At 41.3% G+C, this 24063-nt stretch overlaps 1 protein-coding gene across 10 annotated transcripts in view; it reads left to right on the forward strand.

Annotated features, from left to right (window-relative positions):
* The window catches only part of EBF1 (early B cell factor 1), a 398643-nt gene that overhangs the window by 349004 nt on the left and 25576 nt on the right, over positions 1-24063 (forward strand). For all 10 annotated transcript variants that reach the window (XM_023514769.1, XM_023514785.1, XM_023514772.1 and 7 more), the window contains one exon: positions 14474-14562. In XM_023514769.1, coding sequence (XP_023370537.1) covers positions 14474-14562 — 89 coding nt within the window. The remainder of the gene's footprint in view (positions 1-14473; positions 14563-24063) is intronic.

A 24063-nucleotide genomic window follows, 5' to 3' on the forward strand; every position in this document is an offset into this window, starting at 1 on the left:
GTCATGATTCTCAACCTTCCTAATGCCACAACCCTGTAATACAGTTCCTATGGGTCGTGACTCACAGATTGAGAACTGCTGCATTAGGGGATGCTCTGACCTTAGTGAAGACCCATTCAGCCTGTAAGCAGAGTCTCTACCTGCCCCCCATATGCATAGACAGCCAATTTGTCCTCCCAAAAGCATGTACCCATTTCTAACCAACTGTCAGTATGTAAGAACTTATGCTGTTATTCAAGTCACTTTTATTGAGAATTTAACCTACAGAAGTCACTTTTAGTAGTAAAATGTAGCCTACTGTTGCTTCATCACGGGCCATGACTAATGCTGTCTCCAGCAACATCCTGGCCCCCCACCCCAGTCTGATTGTGATGTATCTACTATAAAAGGATCATTTGTGACTCTTAGATGGGCTAAATAGAGTTATTAACCATAGTCCTCCCCCAATCTGGAAGTAACCCAAAGTAGCAGTAATGAAAAGGTAATCATGATATCCTTAAACATGTACTGTGCCATGCCATCCTTGTTTTTAGTAGTTCTTGGCATAACTTGTAAGCCTACCCCACCCCTACCCCACCCACAGTATTTCCTGTGGATTAAGGAAAGCCTTTCTAATGGTTGGGAGGACAAGTGAAAGGATCAGAGCCTGATTGGTTTGTTCTGTTTATGTTAGTGGGTTGGGGGTGGTGGTGTTTGTAGATCAATAACAACAGCCACACTTTCTTCTGAACAGTGTGGTCCATGTTCCAATAAGGCCCCTCCCCACTTCTTTAACTTCTGCATTTAAAGAACAAATATTTTGTGTATGGCAATTGCTGTCTGATTACAGTAGGTTTCCTTTCTTTGGGACCTACATTCAGATGAGAATCTGAAAGTCTTTGGGTCAGTAATTTAGTGACTAATCCAATCTCTCTAGTTCTTGAGAGTTGACTTAAGCATTAGTGCAGTACTACATAAATTCACTTAAGTGCTTTAAAACAGAGACCTGCTAAACACATATGACACAAAGAGTCTTCTGTACCTGGTGTAGGTGAGTGGGTTCAAACCTTTCTTTTTCTTGCTGAAGGTCAGAACCAGTGTCAAATTTACAGCAAACCCACTTATGGTGCTTGGCGTTCCCTTTGGTTTTATCGTCACAGTAGGTTTTACCTGACCAAGAAGTAATTACACCATTATTTTTTATGTGGTGCTTTATTACTTGCTTTTCAAAATTGGTTTCCAGCATCTCACAAGCTAATAGCAACAAATATGTGATTGTAATGCTCACTCTGTCAGGAGACATGGGGTTATTGCGGAAGTGGCCACATACCCATTGCCCACACAATAACAGTTGCTCCAAAACAAGTGAATTGCTTAACTAAACATCTATTGATTGTAAGACGCCAGGGACTAATATTAAGACCACCAACATCCAAAGGGGAAGATTAAGTTCTGATTATATTCATACACACACACACACACTCAAACTGCATTCTGCCAGATAACACAGCTACAAATCTAGGTGAGTTAGAAGCAATAGAACCTCACTGGGAGGCCTTCAGTCGTCAGCTTGGTTCCATCAGCTACTTAAAAAGTGCACATTAAGAATGACAGTAGAAAAAATGAAGAGCTATGGAAATCCTCTTATCCTTATCCCTCCTACCGTACTAACAGGAATTAACTAAATCTAAATTATCACAGCTGTTCTAGGTGAAGATCATAACTTTTGTCTCAGGGTACCTTGGAATTCTACATTTTTCTCTGGACTGAGGAGACTCTCATCTGGGACTGAGGGAGTGTCCTTCACTCTCTCTCTTAAGCCTGTTATGATAAGCTAAGCTGCAGCGAGGCAAACAGGTTTGCCAGCCACACTCACTCATTTATACTCAGCTCTTCATATTGGGGGTTATTGAATGAGACTAAAGAAAAACAGAGCTTTACAGTTAAAGCATTCACAAGTCTTCCAAAATTCCACTTGCTATGTCTGCTAATGATCTCAGCATTACTTTCACAACTTCCACATCTGCAAATTTACAAATTGGCTTCCATTTCGCTCTGTCACCTTGGCCAGAGTGCAGTGGCAACGGCACCATCATAGCTCACTGCAACCTCAAACTCCTGGGCTCCTGAGCAGTTGGGACTACAGGTATACACCACAATGCCTGGCTAATTTTTCTTTTCTTTGTAGTTTTTGGCCAGGGCCAGGCTTGAACCCGCCACCCCCAGTATATGGGGCCAGCACCTTACTACTTTGAGCCCCAGGCACCGCCCTAATTTTTTCTGTTTTTAGTAGAGATGAGGTCTTGCTCTTGCTCAGGCTGATCTTGAACTCCTGACCTCAGCTGATCCTCCCACCTCCCAGAGTGCTAGGATTTCAGGCATGAACCATCATGCCTGGGCCTTATTTCCAACTGTTGACTGAATATTTTTACCTGGATATAGCATGTTGGAATTTGAACTCATGATTTGCCTTCCTTCCATGTAGTTTTCTTCCTGCCACATGTCTGCTCTATCTGCTCTGAGCAGATTGTGTCACTCCCATGATGTGGAAAATCTTCCATAGCTCCTTGTGCCTGTCTACCCTTAGCAAGGCACTCAAAACCACTACAGTTAACACATGGTTAATCTCTGTCCACTCACTCTGAACATGTAAACCATGCTTTCCCTAAACTGGAATAGCCAGCCTTAACCCTTTTTTTTTTTTGAACCCACCACCTCTGGCAAATGGAACCAGTGCCCTACCCTTTTGAGCCACAGGTGCTGCCCAGCCTTAACCCTTTTATATCTTTCTGCCTTAGCTCATGTTGTCCCTCTTGCCTAAAATGCTTTTCTCCCCCTTTTCCATTGACAAATCCTATTTATCCTTCCACACCCAGCTCAAATATGACCTTGTTGGTAAATAAAGCAGAACCTCTGTAAGTTGACCACTCAAGGGATTATATTAAACTGGTCAACATACGGAGGTGGTCAACATAGGAACTAGGCCTACTTACTGATACATACATGTGGTGTATGTCCCATCTATGAAAATTAGGGCAGCTTAAGGAGATAGTCATTGTGGGGGTGGTCAACTATGCATGTTCTTCTGTATTTCCTGGACTCTACTACAGAGGATTAGTTTTTCTTCCTTTTGTGAAGTGCAGTATTAATACATTAGTAATGCTACACTTTTGTTTCTTTGGGGGTACTTGATTACGGGCCTTCACTGCACCCCAGTTAATACGATCCTCAAAGGTGTAGCCCATTGCCTGGAGTTTTCAAATGCAGTCATCTCCAGCTGGGGATGCATAGGACACTGGACTGTGCTGTGCCTCTCTTACTTTTCATCTCTAATTTTAATTAATTAATAAGGCAATATAAAACATCCCAAGTCTGCAGAGGGATCCTGTCTTCATTAAGTGTCTCCACCTATGTTTGTTTCCATTTGTTCACAGAACTTCTATTTGTTTTAAAATGGCTGTGTCCTCTTCCAGAGAAAGCTCTATTTCAGGGTAGTAATTTCAAGTTAGTGTAAATGAGGAAGGAAAGGCCAAGCCCCAGGGACAAGGAAAACACACCCAGTGTTCTCTTAGAATGCTGCGTCCTGGGGTTGTCACATTGACCAGATTGTTTCAGAGTTCTGTTTGTGGATTTCTGCCCTTCAAGACCCTGGAATTCCTTGAAAGTGGGAAATTTATAAACATGTCTAATTAGTCCTGTATTCCCCACACCTGCCCCTATTTCTAGCGCATGGCGAATATTTGGAGGTATTCTATGAGTGGTAATAACAACTGCATGTTTTGTATTAGTATTTATGTGCTAATCACTGTACACATTAAGTCTTCACGTTACAGATAAGGAAGACTTAGAGAAGGTAAGTGACTTTTTCCAAAAGGCACATATCTGGTCAGTGATGTCATCTGGGTACAAAATCTAGCTGTGTCTGACTCTGAAGAGAGGAGGGGAAGGAGACTGTGCTATTGATGAGGTGGAAGTCAGTGCGGTCTGGCGTAGGGGATTAAAGTGTTCATGGGATGTAAATTGAGACAAAAGCACTAGAACAGACTGTAGATAGAAGGGTGTGTGGAGAGCTAGGAAAGTCTTGGAGGCTTAAATTAGTGGAGACTTGGTCTGGAGACCCCTTGGTTGTCCTAAGTTGGCTGTTCTAACAAAGAGGCTCAGAGCAGGGCTCTGGAAACAGCCTGCCTGAGTAGGAATCCCTGCCCCTTTAGTCATAAGCTCTGTGAGTTTGGGTAAAGTAGGAACTCCTCCAAGCCTCAATTTTCTTCTCTGTGTAATGGGAATAATAATACTATGGTACCTCCTTGTAGAGTCATTGTGAAGGTTAGATAGGTTAATCCATATAAAGTGTTTGGCACATGGTGTTGGCTGCTGCTATTATTATTATTACTATTGTTATTAGATGAAGAAAATATACATGTGAATGAACACAACAGATCCTTGTAGCATCTTAACCTTTGATCCATTCCCTGCTTCTGAGTGAATCTGTGTTTTCTAAACTTATGCACCAGCGTATCCCTGCAAGCTCCTAAGGATACTGTGGGATATTTTACATTCGAGGGAAACAGTGATACTTTATGCTTGTCAAATGCCACATGAACTCCTGGTTTAAGGTAGTTCAAAGCTTACCAGTAGATTACCCTGTGTCCTTTTGATGGCATCATACCTTTGCAAAGCCGGTTTTCAGCATTCCTGTGGTTAAAAGGAAGTGCTGTGTGAGAGTCAACGTGGGGTAGAAAATGAGGGCGCCAGTGTTCAGTCTGATTCTGAGGTTTGTGAAGTTGTATGATGCCCAACAGGAACACACATCCTATTAGTAAGTCACAGTGATTATTTTAAAATAAAATACTATATTTTTCTTTCAATTTCTTTGTATCATTTTGATTTTTGAAATGGCCACTCAGTTGTTAGGACCGAAACATTAAGCTGTTTTCACCTAAGTAGTTAGTGAACAAAACTGTTGAGCCCTTCCTTTGGTTAGGGAGGCTTTGAAAGACTGGCTGTGGTGCCGAGGTCCTGTAAACAGAGCATTTGAGGAGCTCCGGAGTGCACAATGAGTAGAGAGATAGTCAGAGTGTGTATCTGACTGGGATAGAGGCCCAGAGGAAAGGCTTCCAGACTCCAACTTAAGGGAGAGGAGACTTTCTAGCTGAGTCTTAGGATAATGATGCTCTATAGTAACAATCGTTTATGTTAGGCCAATACTGAAGAAGGCTGACTTCGTTTATTCTAAATTGAGATGCTACTTGGCTTGGAGTTCAGGCTGATAAAATCTTCTAGGCCTATCTGTAAGGCCATTGCCATGCTTGATGTGGTGTACTTGTTTTAAGTTTCCTTTGACTCCATTAAAATGTTCCCAAGTAATCGCTTAATCCTTTATGATGTCCCACTTACAAGAACTTTCCTATTAGTGGAATTACTGGATTCTTTGGAGTCACTTTGATTTCACTCTTCTTGGGATTTTTCTTTTCCTCCCCATCTGTCTGCAGAGCTCCACTGTAACTTCATTATCCAGCTCTTCTGAAACCTGTCCACTGGCTTAGAGGAAACGACGCTGTGAACAGTGGGAGTCATTTTCTGAGTTGTCTCATAAAACTGTGATATTAACAATCACAAAGCAGGACCTCAGCCCAGAACTCCGCGCCTAGTTAGCGCCAGGCTGGGAGAAGGGTTTCTCTCAGCCCTGGAGCCTGACTCGGTGCTGTCCCCTGCTGAGAGTCATAAGTTGCTGGTAGGCTCGTTCTACAGAGTAATAAGTATTGTTGTTTAGCAATTGTGTTGTTGAAATTCAGCTCCACTCTGTCTGACAGTATTTATCTAAAATACTTTCCCTGGTGCGTGTTCAAGTTCCAGTAAACCGTGTCTTATTGTGCGACCTTTTCATTTTCCAGTGAAAAGGGATCAGCTCGTCAGATAAAAGCTACAAGCCGAAGTACAGGAAAAATGCGTGCTCAGAAAATCCAAGCATGATTGAAAACAAGATGTGTTAAATCAATGCGGTTTATCGCCTGCCTATTCCCGGCAATTGCTGTTCTAAGCTCATTCTGAACACACACTGGATGATAAAAGTACGGTGTCACAGCACTCGCTGGGGTGGGAATGTAAGAAAACATGTTTATCAGACAGGCAGGGTGATTTTACCCCCTCGATAGCAGTTACTGTCAGAACTCTTTGGGAAGAAATCTGAAGAACAATTATAGAAGTAATATTACTCTTGTTATATCAGAAGATACGCCAGGAGGGCAGAGAATTATGGATTTATCTTTATACGTTAAGGAAGAAAGACAGAGTATGTTGGCCTTCAATATTTAAACACTGCCATCCATTACATAGTGAAAAATCATCCTTCTCATTTCAAAGAGCAAATCTGACTTTGAAACCTAATCATAAATGATCCAAATTAAAAAATCTGAAATGAAAAAGATGGCAAGGCCAAAAATAAAAATTATGAAGATGGAGCTTCTCTTTGCTTGAGGGATTTAATTTTAGTTTTAAACTTAGATGAAATTTGGAAATCGACATGAAGGACCCTGGAAGGCCACGCTGGTCAGCAATGGTGATTTCCATGTCAACTTTATTACAATTAAGAGAGCCATAGAGTTTCTCCGAAATGGTGCAGGTTCACCTAGTTTCCATTTTAGGTACAGTGTAATCCTCCAGGGCAAGAAAGGGATCTATCTAAAAAGAGATGTTCCACTTCTGCCAGTAATTTCTGACCCATAATTGTCTAGAAAATACCACTGGTTGTAGTACGAAATGAACTGGTTTACCGTATCTCATGGATAGCATTATGTGTCTTTGTTATCTCAAGAGTTGACCTATAAGGAGAACTTGATGAGACAGAAAACATTATTTCTTGATCATTTGTGGGGCAAGTTTAAAATACCCGGGTGGCCTCCACAAAGGGTTTGTATTTGTTGACATGGTGAGCTTTAGCTAAAGAAAAGAGGCCATCACCTGCCTTGTTCTTCTGTATAAACTCAGGAGACTGAGCAAAACCTTCTGTTTAACAGATACTATGTATTTAGTTAAAAAGGAGCAGTGTAACTGATTTGGAAGCAGGACTTCCATATGTTGCAAATTGAGGTTCATCAATATTAAAATAAAACCAGTCATCTAAAAATAGTAAGCAAAGCACTGTAAAGAAAAATAAATAATGAGGCTTTTGTACTAATTTATGCAACAAGCTTTCTGTGCCTCCATTTCCCACTTTGGAACTGGGAGTAGTAATTTGTAACATTTGTGTTGAGGGCATCTTGTAGGAATAAATGAGATAATCTGTATAAAGCACTTTGATATTACTGGGAGAAGGGACTTACACGACCTCAGGGTATGTTTAAAATGACACCTCTACAGGGAATCATTGTGATTATTAACATGTATGATCTTCAGAGGTTCTTATAACTTAAAGAATAATTGAGTTGAAGATGCTAAATCTTAAGAATTAGTTTTCTTTTAAAGACACCTTTGAAGGTAACCCGACAAATGTAAATTGGCATGAATTCTATGAAGGATATGTATAAAAAATACATATATATGGAATGAATTGAAATGTACATGTTCTTTTATCCAGAAATGTATCTTCAGCATTATTTACTATAGTACTTAAGTCAGTGAAAATTTTGGGAAAACCCCTACATTCCTTTTAATTAATAGGGTTTTGTTACATAAATTATGTCCATCCATATAATGTAATATGCTACAATCAGCAAAAAGAAGGAGGTAGGTATAATATATGTACAATCTATATTTATATAAAACAGAATTGCAAAAATACCTGAAAGCATAAAATACTAAAATATGAACAGTACTTATATGTGTATGGGGTATTGTGGGGCTTTCCCCCTTTTTGAAACTTTTTTTAGGTACTGATGTCTTACTTTTAGATTGAGAAAAACAGGAAAGCAATTTCATTTTGAAAAACAAAAGCAAGTCACTCTTAATTCTTTCTTCCTCCTCTTGATTACTTTTACGTCTTGCTGTGTTATTAATTTGCAAACATATACAAGTTCTTCTCGCGTTCCAAGCTTCAGTGCTCAGGCTCTTCTCTCAGCCTCCCTCCCAGAGCCCCTGCCTCACTATTTCATCCTTCTGGGCTCACTACTTTCTAGCAGTCTCTCTCTCTTTGGTTTTTGCTTTGCAAGTTCCCTTGGGCTCTACTCTTTGGAAGGAGGACTTAGCCACTCAAGGCACTTGATACCTCTGATGGTGCCCACCGTGGAGATGTTGCTTCCTTTGCTTGAATTTTGAGTCCCACGTGTCAAGAGGTTTGAAGACTACAAGTAAGAATAAAAGATGGTTTGGAAAATCTCCTTTGCCTCCATGCTGGTTCATTCTGCTCATGATTTCATCCTGACACCCTTCCTGTTGCAGAAAGTTACAGCTCTCTGTGGTTCAGTGGGTCCTGCTCCAGAAGCTCCCGGGAGTCTCCCTCGCTCCTGAGGCAGGGGCACCAGGCTGGAAGAGCCTTTCCCACAGAAAGCAGAAGCTCCACTGGAGTGATTTGCTCCTAGGCTTCTCAGGAGGTGCAGCTCTTCTGCTGCAGAAATGAACCTGGCCCGCCCTGTGTGTAGCAAACATCTAGGCAGGTAATGAGAACCCCAAATGGCTGGAAATGCAGCCAGCTTCCTCAGGAACCGTATTTCTGGGTCTTGTTTAGGTTTCTGGTTGATTTTTCGGTTTATATATTTTAAAGTCAGTCTTAAAGACAGGTTCGTGAAGATAACTTGCTGTTTTATTGTTTACCTCTGGTTGTTAATTTAGTGACGGAGGGAAAAATGGGGCCATTATGGAACAAAAAGGATCTGCCTAACACATATGTAATAACTCGTGCCCAGAATGGATCTGCCTTGAAGGGAAACGCTCTGCTGTTACTCCTTCAGTTCAAATATAGAGTAGTCACCAGGGAAGCTTGGAGGCCCAGGTGCTAGTTTTATCATTGCCTCTGCTATGAGGTTTTATTTATTACTTGGCATAACTCTAGATATTTGTTTGGACATTAAATGGCAATAGAATATTAATATAGCCTTCCTAATATCTGCATTTCCTTTTATTTCCAGTCAGAATGACATCATGTCACACAACCATTAAAAAAAGGAAATTAAAACCCCAGAAATATGTTAAAGCAGCTCAGTGAGTCGCTGAATTATAAAAGCAGGGAACTCTGTGAGCGAGGGTTGGAACAGCACCCAGAGCACTTTCCCCTGGTGTTTGTGAACAGAACTTTAGCCTTCCTCCTGCATTTCCACTGTTTCCAGGAATTCATGAACTTAAGGAGGATGGAGGAGGGAGGAGTGATTTCTTTAAAAGGAAACTCCAAAAAGAAAAAAAAAATCAATTTTCATAACTGAGAAGGCGTTCATCTTGACTACAGGAATTTAATTTGCAGATAAATCTACTTAAAGAGGATTTCTCTTATTTGATGTGTTTGCGAACCGGATTTCTTAGAAAGAGAAACAAAATGCGTGAAAACGCTACATATATATATTTGGTTAGAATTTACCCATTACTAGGTAGACGTTTTACATAGAGTTTTGTAATCTTGTGATTAGTATGAATGCATAAAATCTGTTTACATTATCTAGATTTTCTTTGCAGACAGCATTTCATGCTACATAAACATTCCGGCATTGGACATCATAGCTTCATACACCCAGCGCTGTTCTGTCTCAAGGTTTACTAGGGACGGGTTCAGAGTAGAAAGTTACTGGTTTCCTTTAGAGGTGTCTGAGATGATGAGACTGGGAAGCATCCTGAAACCCTTAGTCATCAATCCCAACACTAAGCCAGATGAAACAGTTTTCTTTTTTCTGAACTATTTAACTAACTGTTACTTTTTGCAGTTGAAGTGCCATCCCTGTGCAGACCGCAGGTATAACCCACCAACACCCATTCCCAGTATCACAGGGGAGCTCTGAGCAAGAGGTTGAGACATCACAGTTGAGACCTCATGTACCCTGCACGTTGGCTTTCCTGGGTAGAAGCTCAAGGAGCTAAGGAAATTTCTTCCCAAATATGCCTACATGGCATTAGGAATACTTTGAATGAAAGACCTTTGGAGAAAAAGAGGGACGCTTCTCATGATCCCTACAAAGCGCTTGCTCTTGCTCTTCGTGTGTTTACAGGAAGCTTCAGCGGGGCTTCCACACACTGTACACAGCTCCTCAACATCCTGCTCAGATTACTCAGCAAATACGGGTCCACTAGGGAATGAGTTTGAGGGTCAGTGAAAGATAGCTGGAATTCAGTTGTTGGCGGCTCCCTTGTGGCCTGATCCTACTTTAAATGTGTCCCGATCCTACTTTAAATGTGTCCCCCTTAAGGGTCGTGTGACCCAACCTGGAGACTTGGTCAAAAATAGGAGCAGAGGTGGTGACAACGAGAAAGACAAAAAGGAGGGGCTCCTGAGCGGGCCAGCAGCCTGCAGCGAGAGCCCCAGAGCCGCACCCCAGCTCTGCAGTCCGAGGTATTTCATCTGTTGCTTCAGGTTAGATTACCTGGACCTTTCAGAAAGTTTGGTTTTTAGGGGCTGTGGTGTTGTGACACAGAACAGTGCATTCCTACAAATACCACCCCATGAGCCCATGGTAGGCACTGAAAATGATTACCGAATGAATGGATAATTTAATATCCTTAGGAATTTTTAAAATGCATACATTGGCCCTCTTTTGTTCTAATGATGTAAACATTGAAGCTTTTCTATTTGGGATAAGAGTTTGTTAAGCCTGTGGTCCTTCCGTATTCTGTTACCATCCCTAGCGGTTTAGGGTGACACCTCTGGAAGCCTTTTCAGAGTGTGGACGGGCTGTCAGGAAGCAAGGCCACACAGGCTGTTCTCATCCTTCCATGCCGTTTGCAGTTTACGGCTTCATCTGTTTTTCTGTTTTCAACCTAAGATGCTCATGCCTCTTTATTTGTGATTAATTATGCCCAATTAATTTTTTTTTCTTTTTCTCAGAATTGTCCTAAGTTTGAAGGGGAAAAAATTGATTAGTCCTCCCCTCGTTTTTTTTTTTTTGGTGCTCCCTGAGCCCAGCAGCTGAGTACAATGAGGTCACTTTGTTGAAGGATTAACTTTATATTGCATTCTTGCAGAGTAGATGTATGTCCCTGAGGTACGACTGCCCCCACTGATGAAATAAATATACCATTCTTTATGATTCCTCCCCGCTCCCCTCTCTGTTGATTTTCAGAGAGTTTATGAATAGTCACATATTTATACAACTGGCCCAAAGTATACTACTTATTTTTCTTATGGTCTGTAATAACCTATGCAAGGTTATTAAAGGGTATACAGACCCCTTTTAAAGCATAGTTTCTTATGTCATTACTTTATACAAGCAGGTCAAATTCCATCTCACCAACAATCTCTTGCTCTTAACTTTTTTCTCTGATTATAAAAATAATACATGTTCATTGTGGAAAATTTAGAAAATGCACAGCACAGAGGAGGAGGAAAAGCAGTGTGAGACCCTCTGCTTAGAAACAACTTCTGTTTGGCACTTTATCCACACACACGTTTCCCTTATTCTATATTTGTTTGTTTAAATAAAGTGGCCATACGGTATATATGCTCCTGTAATTTTTTTTAACTTAGCAGTATATTGTATCAGCAAAATTTTTTTCCTATAACATTGCTTTTGAGGACTGCATCATATTCTGTGTCACAGGAATGTCATAACTGAACCGCACGCCTTTCCCAGATTTTTAATTTGATTTTTTTTTTTGGGAGGTTGAAGGAACAATCTTTATCGGAAGGCACCTCCCTTTCAGGAATTGTTTTCATTTTTGTCTCTAGTCTGTGCAATCAGAGAAATCATCAGGTTCCTCTAAATTCAGGACAGTCAGCTTTGTCTACAGAACTGGACAATTCCACTGTAATATTCAATATTTATATTGAGGGCAGGTTAACATATTTCAAAATATGAGCAGAGAGAAAAGTCACAAAGCCATGGGAAATACTATTTTAAATATTTCCCCTCTCACGGTGTACCGCCATAGAGCAGATGCTTATTTTTCTTTGAATAATGAATTTAATATGTCTAATTCAATTACTCTTTGTAGCAGCAGAATGACTTCTTCTCAGTCTTTAGCTATTAGTTCTATGTGACATTTGAGGTGGTTCTTTTAATTGTTGATATTAAGTATCAGTTGTTCTACTGTAAATTGGCTATCTAGCCAGGAAAATGCATCCTCCCCCCAGTCTATCAGATGGTCAGTCATTCAGTTAACAACCATGGGTTTCTACACGCAACAGGAATTCATTATGCAAATGATAGAAGGGTTGGGTTGGCTATTTCAAATTTTATTGGTGGCTTAGACTGCAAAATAAAACCAAGAATTATAATAGGATTTTTAGGATGCTGAATTATGTTTTCAGATATTTAAATGATATATTTAATTGCCTAAAGCTACTATTTACGGTTCAACATTTTCGTTGGCAATTAGCATTATGAGTGTGGGGGGGTGGATATGAAAAATAACTGAAACCTCCATGCTCATTCCTGTCACCCTCATGCATTTCTTGATTAAATACCATGGATTTTACGAGTACCAGCTTTTCCCTGCCTAAAGACTTCGATGGCTTTTTTCTCTACAAGTCTAATTTGAAAAAAGAATTCTTCTCAAGGGTTTAGAAAGTAATTCATAAAATGGGAGGAATAATAAATATTGTGCCTTAACTCATATGCTAGTAGAGATAGAGAGATTTGGTACGCCTGGGTGTAATTTTAGTTAATTTCCACAAGAGACAGGTTGGAAGTTTACTGTTTGGAAAGGTGGGGGGGTGGGTTAAATCTCATATTTGCAAAAATGATTACATTATCTTAAATGAAAATGCTACTCTATTAACGACTGCAATAAGCATTACATTTGGAGGAAAGAGGTCTTTTTAATAAAAAGTTACCTGAAGTTAACTCTAACTTAAAATACACAAGTGAGGAAAAAGTACTTACTCTGATTTATATGTCTTTTGGAGGTGTAATTATTGGCTTTTACTCACCTATGTAAAACAATGTACTTTTGTAAATGGATTTCTGGCCACTTTATGCAGCCTCCCCCCCCCCTTTTTTTTTCTTACATAAAAAGTAAGCACTGTCAATCAAGGAATTTTAAGGTTTATTTCCTCTTTAGAAATGATTGATAGCCTTTTAGATTTACAAGTTGACAAGTTAAAGGGTTCTATTGGTATAATTATGTACTAAATTCACAGTCTTTCAATTTAAATGTCCTTTTAAAACCACAAGATTATCATACCTGTATTTTGAAAAGTGGGCCAGTCAGTTTGGGTTGGTATACAAATTGCTTCCATTAGCCTTGGGACCTATTTGAATTTAATACAGTTTTTTAAAGTTAGTACCAGTATGAATCTTACTTTTAAAATTTAGGTTAATGGAAATGCATTTTAAGTAAAGCATGTGGCAACTTGTTTTCTAATGTATAGCTAAATGTCAGAACTACAAAAACTGTCTTTTTATTCAGTAGGGGAGAAAATATGTGGCTGAATACTTTGGTTACACTAAAAAAGAAAAGAAAAGAGAAATTTTAAACACCCACCTACCCATTACTTAGGGGATACAGGGAATATGGTAGAGGATGGAGTGGCCATCTTTTCCATTTTTTTCACTGAAAAATGCTAAAGGTAATTCCTACCCCAGGAAGGATTTCTGAAAATGATAGAGCAGAGTCCATTTTGTATTGTGTTTAATTTAAGGATGCTTTGAAGAGTCAGTATCGGCACAGTAAGGCCCAGTGTCTCCAAATATTTCAGGTGTGCTCTTCTTTTAGCCTTTTAAAGAATTATTTCTGGAGACTCAGCTACTCTAAGCTGGTACTCCACAGAGGTTGGTCTTTTTCTGGAAATAACATCAATGTTGATGAACAATGGATCTATCATTTTAGATAGGAGAGTTTTGAGTCAAGGACATTTTCAATACCTGTCTCTTTACAGACTTTGATAGAGGTGTCACAGGCTTTCCCTGCCTAGAAGACCCACGCTGCACACTCTCCTCTGTCCTTACCATGTGGCATGCTTCCTTGCAGAGAAGGTGCTGAGATTTTGTTTGGAGTTGAGGTCCATTAGGGATTTGTTTTTATAGTTAGCAGATACTTTTAATTGTGCTGCTTCCAATGTGTAGAACCTGGCGTGTTTGTACCTGAGCTACTGAAGTAAGTAAATCCCTAAAACCTCACATCAAATACCATTTTACTTTCTATTTATGATAATGTAAGGAATATAGACTTTGGCCAGAAGGCACAGCGTTCAAGACTCCCTTCTAATGTTCCTGGGGGGAGTCATCCCCTACTGTGGTAAACAGCAGAAGTTCACGGTGAAAATTTTCAGCCAAGAGGTTATTCTTACCATCATTTCATGATGTAATTCAAAAGTATCAATTAAACTTTGGACTTTCCAGTTATTATCGTACCATCAGTATTGCAAATCATATTCTGCTTAATTTCCTGAAAATGTTCTAATCATGTGACTTCTTCATTGCAGCGCTCAATGAACCCACCATTGATTATGGTTTCCAGAGGTTACAGAAGGTCATTCCCCGGCACCCTGGTGACCCAGAGCGTTTGCCAAAGGTTAGCATACCTTCTTTTGGGGGGTTCTGGTTCTCTGGAGACTTGGATTTGAGTGACTGGCAGAAAACTCTGCTGCAGATAAAAATGTGTTTATAGATAAGCAACTCATATTTTTGTGCTTGTGTGTTCAGTGCTGTAAGATAAGTAATAATAAAAGTAATGGGCACTTATGTGCCAGGCAGTGCTAAGCTTATTTTTACATATATATTATATTATTGTATCCTGTCAACAACCTTTCAGGTTGGTATATTACCACTCCTATGTAAAGGAAGAAAAAATAAAATAAAGAAAGATTAAATAATTTGCCCAAGGGCACACAGCATGTAAATTGCTAAACTGAAATTCAAACCTATACCATGACTCCAGAGACTGGGCTGTTTAATCACCACATCATCAATTCTCCAAAGGAAACAGAAACACCAACTTTGTACCTACATGAGGGTTTATACTTATCCCCAACAAGGGAAGAACAGTTAGAGCTCAAAAGAAAACATGTTGGTAGATCTTGAAATGGGGCAAAGAGTTCAGGCTCTGTCCTCCTGAGGCATCCTACCCATTTGGGAAATAAGGCATCAAGATGTGAGAAATTAAACAAAAATTAAAGGCCGAGGGATAGGTGTGTATGTCACACAGCGATACGTCAGTAGAGGCTAAGTTTTCCTTCCAGAAAGAAGGAAACTGACTTGTATTGATGATTGTGTACTTGTAAAAATTAGGGACATTCCTAACTTTGTACCTGAGGAATTTGGGTCCTTTGTGGGAGAGATTACCGGACATGACTTTCTGTAACTGAAAATAAAGGACATTTAACAAACGTCCAATGAATGTCCTGCGAGGACTCAGAGAAGAGAACAGTTAAATGCTAAAGCAGGGAAAAGTACAGATTTGGTTACATTAGCACTCACTGTTTACTGACAGCAAAATAAAATTTCATTTGCTACCCAAGTAAAAACTAACAGAGTAGTTTTGTGATCCTTTTCCTTGCCAGGGTAAGTCTAGAGATAATGTCATTTCTAGATCCATGTATTATAAAACACTTATAAAAATTAAGTTGCCACATTTTTCCTAGCTCAGTGAACCTCCTTGGGGGAGGAGGTCATCTTCCAGTACTACCTGTGTGCTGGCCACACTTGCAGGCAAAGCCCCCTGTCAGAACAGGCCCTGGTCAGGAGACAGCTGCCCCACAGGCGGATGCACAGATGTTCAGGGCTAGGGAGGGAACCACTACCCCCAAAGGAGAAGGTCTGTGATAGGCAAAGGCATCTTTCCTCTACCTTGACCTTGGGGGGAAAGACTAGTACCCTTCAGGCTTAATCTTCAGCTTCCCAGAACTGAAATGCTCTTCCCCTGGGTAAAAACTTCTCAAAGCGTTTTACCTACAAAAGATGTATGATGTGTCCGTATGTTCGTTCACATCCTTATCTTTGAGTGGGGCACGATCTTGCAGGTCCTTCCTTTTTCTTTGCCACCCTGACTTCGATTGAATAATTTAACTATAATAATGAATAGCAGTCTCCTTTTGTGGTATAGATGTTTCTGGAAGAGATCTACCCTTAGGTACCTCTGCCTCGCAAAAAATGTACCTCTTGTACACTTCCTATGAGACAAACTGGTGATTTTAAAGCACAGTGGTATAAATGATGTGTGTCTACCTAAGGTCAGTGTTTTAGCTGTCTTAGTGCGAGAGCAAAGGATGGGTACAATGCAAAGGATGGGCACGATGCCAGATTCTTCCCCTTGTTCCCATTTGGGGACCATCCTCACTTTATTTTTTGCTTTTGCTTTAGCAATTGATCTCTAGGGTCCCCTGGAGGTACTGAGGAGAGTCAGATTGGGCAAGGTGAAGCTCGGAGCTCAGCCACTTCCTAGCTGTGCAACCTAAGTCAAAATTCTTTACCTCTTTGTGCCTCAGTTTTCTTACCTGTTAAATAATAGGGGTGGAGACATTGTCTACCTTGTCAGGTTGTTCTTTTGATCACAAAAGATAGCTATTTTTATTTGCTGGTTAAATAACAATGGGAATCTTTTCTGAGAGCTCTTCCATTCAGTCTGCAGAGTAGGGAGGGAATCGTAATCCTAGGGAGGAGTTGGGTACATGATTTAACTTCCTCATCTATAAAATGGGGGTGATATGCCAACTTCGTAGGGATCATGGATGGATAAAGAAGGGTAATCCCACGGGTGCCCTCGGCATGGCATCTGGCCCATAGTTGCCACTTGAAAAATAGAAGAGAGATTTGGTTTAATGGCTGGTGTCTAAGAAAGCAGTACTTTTCTTATTTGTAAGAAAAGGAAAGAAATGGGAATCTAGGGTTGAGTTTCGTGTACTTACTTTTGAAAACATTTTTATGGTTGCACGTTATGTTCAGAAATATTGAACAAATAGCACAGGCACATGCCGCTTTGTCCCCTGTGGCCTGATGGTGAAATTCCCAGCCCTTTTCTTCTGGGTTCGGGAAGAGTAATCAAGGACACAATGGGTTTGTGTGTTAAGGAAACACTCCACGGCTTGCCTCTAGCACTTGACCATGCAGGGCTTGGCCAAAGCCCACCCCAGGAAGCTCTCAGGGTGACTCAGAGCTGAGCTGCTGTCCTCTTGGCTTTGAATGTTAAGGTGGAGCTGGAGTTCAAGGGCAGGGTCAGGAAGTGGCGGATGGAGCCAGCACAAGGTATTCCTGTGGACTTGGGAGATTTATACCCCTGCTGTCCATTGTTAGGGGCATACAAATGGGCTCCGCCTTTCTTAGACTCATGGTCAGTATTTGTCAAACAGGAGTGTTTCAGTGAGCTGTGGACCACACACCTTAAAAAACAAACTCCACTTTATTAAACCCATGTGTTTGTGAATAGACAAAGCTAGATTCATGCAACCACCCACATATTCTGTCAAACGAAACTGTTCCAAAGACCCAGCAGACAGCTTTCCATAATAATATGCCTTTGTATATAGGCTTGTGTTTTTTTCAAAAAACTTGGACATGCTTTGTTTTATTGGAGCCCCTCTTGTGAGAGAAGTGTGGGAAGCAGACATCATTCCCGTTTACCAAATGGGAAAACAGGAGCGAACAAAATCCTTCCCTGTAAATTATTTTGTCCCTGAAAATCACCATCAGCGATAGTTGGCATACACACAGATTTAAAATACTATAATTAGGCTAACCCCAGATGTTTTTTGGTTTCCCGTTTCATATACACATGGAGAAAGGCAGGCGAAGGTTTATAAATCACAGCATTCTGTTGTTTCATACTGTTTTGCCTTCCTCTCTGGATCCTGGCAGGAGGAAGAGGGACATGTGACCAACTTTGGGGTCAAGGGTGACTTTTCTTATAATTTAGAGGTAGGGAGGGTAAGAAATTCTGAGACGCCAATGGCTGCAGTGATGTAAGCCAGAAGCGGGGGGCAAGGAGCTCTCTCTGTTCTGAAGGCCAGAGGTGCCTCCACGCTCTTTCAGTTTGTTTGTTGTCTTCGAGAGTGGTTGGTAAACCGTCGCCCAAAGGCGGAGAGGGCAGAGCCTGAGTGTAGCTGGCAGCCTGCGTGTTAGTCATGAATCCTGAGAAGCAAGGACATTTCCTTCATGCCTACTGTGAGCTCAGCCCTGTGTTCAAGGGTTTTCAGAACACAGAGGCCAAGAGAGTGAGCTTTGAAAACAGATAGCGGTAGACTCCTTGGTGCACATGACTCAACTTCCCAAGCCTCAAGTTTCCCCTTTGCAAAGCAGCTGCCCACAGCACTGTTGATTGGTGTGCGTTGGGTAAGTTGTGCAGAGAGGTAGCCAGCCTACAGCGAGACTCCAGCAAGTGGGGGCCACTAACCCCTGCAAGCTGGGTGTTCCCCATTTCAGATGAGGAGTCAGAGGCCCAGAAGTCCTGGTGACTTGCTGTGACAGCACAGCTAGCAATGGGAAACTACAATTCTAACTCATGTTTTCAGGCTCGAAATCCACACTGCTTCCACTACATCAGGTTCGACTTTTCCGTTGGATCTGAACACCCAGCTAATTCCACCTTGAGATGGCTGGCTTCTCTCTCCCCACCCATGCCAACACCTGGCCCCATCCTCTGCAGAGTCTCAGTGGCTTCCTCTCTTTTCCCCGCTGAGAGGAGTTGGCATGGAGACCTTCTCGGGGCACACATGTTTTCCCTCCAAGAGCCAGTCCCTCTTTTGTAGAAAATAAAGCAGTTTGAGAAAAGTAACAAAGGCTGCATTTGTGTATTTTGCTTTATGGAGCTGAAAATATCTGGCAAATTGATCCAGTGGGAGTAATAAATACACATTACTTTATCTTGTTCTTCATGTCCTATACCCCTGAGCCTTGATAGAACAACACCACTTAATAGACTTAAAAAAGAGTAATTACACTCATTGGTTGTGTGATTTTTCAGCCCTCCCAGCCCTGCCTGACCTTCTAATTTAGCTCACCGTGTCTAACTAATGCATTTATATTCATCTTTTATGAAGCATGTATAGTACGGAATTGACTTCAGAGCCTTTTTCAAGCTGTCCTCCCAGGTTTCCAATCTGGTTGCCAGTCAGGAGGGTAGGCCCCATCCATCTCCATACGTCCGCACGTACACACAGCACATATACGTGTGCGAAGCATTTTTTTTATCCTTTATGAAACATAATAAGAAGTATTTATTACATTTTTACTTTAAAGCTTTTATACATTCCAGCATTATTTACAGCTAAACATGCAGGCAAAAGATGCGAGTGTTTTAAAAATGATTACTGTTAATGTTTCTGCTTGTCAGAAGTGCTTAAATTTTCCTGCACTTTGTCTAAAAACTTAGTACTGTTGCCTTTTAAGAACAACACATTTAAAAGATCTTGCAAGTCAGATTTGCAAACACCGCTGACAGTTTGTGATGAATGATATTGCAAAATTTGCAGTATGTTTGTCATTTCACACAGCCGACATATTAAGGATCCGATTAAGAAATGCAAAACCCCCATGGAAAACGACCGTCCCAAACAAACCTCGGCCAAACCTTGAACCCAGAAAGCACACCAGAATCTCTCACCCGGGTTTTTTTTCCCTCCCAAGTTCCCACTCAGCCAGTGGAACCCAATTGTTCTCAGTGCCTTTTCTCTCACCATATGGTCTCCTCATTACCATACACTAAGAGTCCATATGGGAAACTTGTGAAATGAACTGTATTCATTTTAACTGCCAGATGAGCAGCCTTTTGCTTTGCAAGCTTAGCTTAAGTCATCTGCTGTCTTCGTGTTGTTATGGCAACACGACACCAATAAAAAATCCTAATCTACTGTAAGTGATCACAGTATTTTAAGTGCTTGCCTATAACTGCCCTCAAAGGGGAACGAGAGAGGAGGGGTTGTATTCGTCCCAAGGAGCAAAGGGTTGTTGTTCATTCCAGCAGGTGTCAGTAAAGAGGCCAGTGAGAGGAGGGTTGAGGTGCTTCTGTGGCCATGTGGCAGATACGGAATGAGAGGGAGGTGGATGCTGGAGGGGTGATGGATGGTAGGAAGGATGGATTGTAGGCAGGATGGATGATCGACCCTTTGGGTGGGAATAAAGAGCACATCCCATTGCGTGCGGCATGGTTTCTCTGGCAGACCGACTAGGGAGCTAACCGGCCAGGAAGAGCACTCAAGGTTTGGAACCACAGAGGCTGCAAATCCTCGTGGTCATGCCTCTTCACTGGCATTTGAAAATCTCAGTCTCCATGAAGCTGCTCTTTCTGTACATGCGAATTAGTCATTTCAAACACCGGGCTAATTAAAGAGTACCTTAAAGTAATGGAAGTAGGCAGCAACATCCTTAAATATAAATCATCTTCACCTCTGCGGGCCCCATGATATGTTGCATCTCTGTCGCTCTATCTGTATTGAAAGTGAATGTTTATAGTCTCAGTTCATCAGTTCACATTAGCCTCATGCTGAATATTTAAACACAGAACAATTTGAACACACCATGAAGGAAGACAGTGACTGCACTTTCATTTGGAACAGCAAGGGCTCATCTAATAATAATTTAGTAAATCAGCCATTTAGTGGCTCAGTTGCGCACTGCATTGTGCCAAATATTATTCAGTTCAACTGTACACTTGCAAAATTGAAATTCAGACTCCGGTCGCAGGCACAGTTTGCGCTCACTGGAGAGACAAGACCCAAAATCATCCTCCCTAAAGATCGTTCGTGTTTAGTGATTTATCATAAATACAGAGCTGGGGCAAAATAAAACTGGAGTTGGCTGTATACGGTGTCTTCTAATTATGCTTTTATTGTTTTTGGTCTTTATGCAAAGACCATCAGCAATTCAAAACCTGCGGTTGCATCGGTGATAATACAAATAAGAAAGCATTGCATAAGCACCGTGCCTCTTAGCAGAGAGCAGGATGACTAAGGGATTCGGGGAAGGATCAAGAAAACCTGACACCTTTATCTTCCACACTGGCCCCTCACACCATCTTGTTTGTTTATTTACTTTTTTAATTGGGAGAAACTGTGTTCATATTATACCTAGAAACAAAAGTGACCCTACACAGACAAAACACAGAAAAAAATGCAAATCTGACGGCACAGTCAACTCTTAGAAAAAAACACCTTTGACTTCCATTCCAGGAAACATTGCATCTCCACATTCTCTTGTCAAAAACACTAACTGTGGAATGTTGTACATTTCCCCCTCCTTTTCCTATATCTTCCAGAAAACTCAGAGGCAGATTCCATTTCCTCAGTTGATAATATACTCAGTTCAAGGGCTTGGTAACCCTTACTACTTACATGTCTTTTACCAGGGGAGTTCAGCCTAATCTGGGCACCCCAGAAATTGCATGTAGAATCTGTGTGTGTGTGTGTGGCCGGAGTATGTACACACATGTGCCTGCACATAGAGTTTTCCTAGAGAAGGAAGTTATAACTTCATTGAAAATGCCCGGACCCCCACAACAATTCTAATTCTCACTTTTTTATTTACTTAGTCTTTAACTGACTTGTTTTGCAGTAAACAAAGGGTGGTACTCGCCCTCTGGACCTCTTTCAAGTTCTTTTTGAGCACTAACTTCTTGATGGAGGATGGTTAAGTTTAACCTACAACAAATATTTGAAGGATAAATGAAGTTTAACCTCTAACAAATGGTTCTGTTGTATCATTCTCATCTTAGAGATGAGGAGATCGAGGCTCAGAGAGGACAACAACCTGCTCAAGCTTGCACAGCTAGTCGATGGAGGTTCTCTACCTCCCCACAGGTCCTAACCCTCTCGGGTTTCATTCATAGGATGACATCGCAACACAGCACTCAGACGCGCAGTACACACTGACTGTAAGAATGCATATATTTTATCAAAGCTTTCTGGAAAATAAGTGGAGGTTCTCAATGAGTGCTGCCTATTGCTGGATTAACACTAACTGTATATAATCTATGAAAACCAGGTGTGTTGGCATCAGCACTGTTGTACAGATGAGGACACGAGGCACATGTTTGTGCCACTAATAGGGAGCACAGGGTAGATTTGAGTTGGATTCACACCCATCGCCTGTATCTCTAAGCATTGCCTCCTAGAAGTAAGAAAAAAGAATTTGAAGGGCTAAGGCCATTTTTCAAACCAATCTTAAAATCCCTCAAGCTTGGTTGGAGGGAGGAGGGAGCTGGTGGCCTGGACTGAAGTGAGCTCACAAGGGCTGAGCTAGGCAAAAGCAACAGCAAGAATTCAACACGCACACAGGCAAACCTTAGGAATCGCACTTACCCTCGTTAGCTACAGAGCCAGGGGAGGGTCTTGCAGTAACAATTATCAGATAGCTCACCCTCTGGACCTCTTCCCAGTTCTTTTTTAGCACTAACCTCTTGATGGAGGATGGTTAAGTTTAACCTACTTCATATCATACCCCAGTACAGGGACATTGAACATAATTACTCACAAGTTCAGGAGAAGTAACGGGAGAAACAAGGAGCAAACTCATTGCTACTGTGAACTCCCCAACTTCCTCCTCCTGAAGACTGAAGCCCTCAGGAACAGAGATGCTAGGAGGTCTTAAGTCTTGCTCACTATTTTCCATCCTGAGTACCACTTCAATTAAGGAGTGTAGCAACAAAAATTGAGCCCCAGCAGTCTTGAGGCAGTGGATTTTAATTGCAGTGATATGCAGGACCATCTATAAAGCCTTAGGGATCATTATTGACAAATACTGCCCGTCTGAGGGTACAATTAGTAACTGATGATGTTCAAGAAGCAAAAGCAAACTATATTTTGTGCACCCCCCAGATATTCTTTTTTTTTAAGACAGAATCTCACCACATTGCCCTTGGTAAAGTGCCATGGCGTCATAGCTCACAGCAACCTTTAACTCTTGGACTTAAGTGATTCTCTTGCCTCAGCCTCCCAAGTGGCTGGTACTATAGGTGCCCACCACAACACCCGGTTATTATTTTTTTTTTTTGGTTGCAGTTGTCATTGTTGTTTTAGCTGGCCCTGGGTGGGCTGGAACCCGCCAGCTTCAATGCATGTGGCTGGCTCAGTAACCATTGTGCTACAGGCTCCGAACCTCTCCTGAGATATTCTTGAAGTACAATATAGTTCCAGCATGGATACGTATCACTCTGGTTTAACCCTGTTAATGTGTCCAGAAAAATAAATATACACATGTATATATTTGTGCATACACACCACATACACACACATGTCCATGTATGGGACAAATAGATCTCTTTGTTTACTCCGTGGTCCTTTTACTTTCAAGCTAGATATTTATTCCACCTTGCCCCAGGGAAAGAAAAGCCAGAGCCAAAAGACAAAGAGACACAGAGGTAGTTAATTTTTGGCTTTTTGTGTTTCTAAAAGCCCAGGCCTTGCAGACTTAAAGGTGACTTAAAAGATTTTTCAAGGGTAATTTTGACTCTAGGCAGTTTTTGTTTCATGTGCTGACTTTACAACCTACCCCTGAAAAAGGCACCTCTGTCCAGAGCTTTCTCTTTAAGCGGAGACTTTTATCCTGATCAGAAAGTCGATTTCCAAGGCCACTCAGCAGGACCTAACCCAGAGCGTTGGTCTTAAACCAGTACAATGAATTGGAATAAGAAGATCCCGCCAGAGGTTACCAAGTTCAGCTCTGTACCTCCAAGCAGGTCATATTCACAAGGGTGCAGACACCATTTTTCACTGTATTTGTGGCGAGAAGCACCCCGGGCTCCCATTCACCAATTACCATGACACCATTTAGAAGAAAATGCCAGGAGACCAAAGCGGGGCGGGGGGGGGTACCATTGTCATAACTCTTCTCAGGAATACCTGGTTTCACAATTTATACTTAACTGCTGACACTTGAAAAGTCGAACATTTTGGTAAAATGAATCAAGCTGTAATGTTTCTTTTATGAGATCCCCTTGCAGGAAAGGGACGCCTGGCATCTCATGGAGCCCAAGCTGAGTTATCCATCATAGTAAAGTCAGCTGTCCTAGCCAGCTTCTCAGAGGTCACGCGATCGAACCAACGGCTCTTACAACTATATTATTGCTTACGGAACAGTAATTGAGGCA

Source organism: Otolemur garnettii, unplaced genomic scaffold (genome assembly GCF_000181295.1).
Source record: "Otolemur garnettii isolate 467f Iridium unplaced genomic scaffold, OtoGar3 scaffold00003, whole genome shotgun sequence".
In the NCBI taxonomy this organism is placed as follows: domain Eukaryota; kingdom Metazoa; phylum Chordata; class Mammalia; order Primates; family Galagidae; genus Otolemur; species Otolemur garnettii.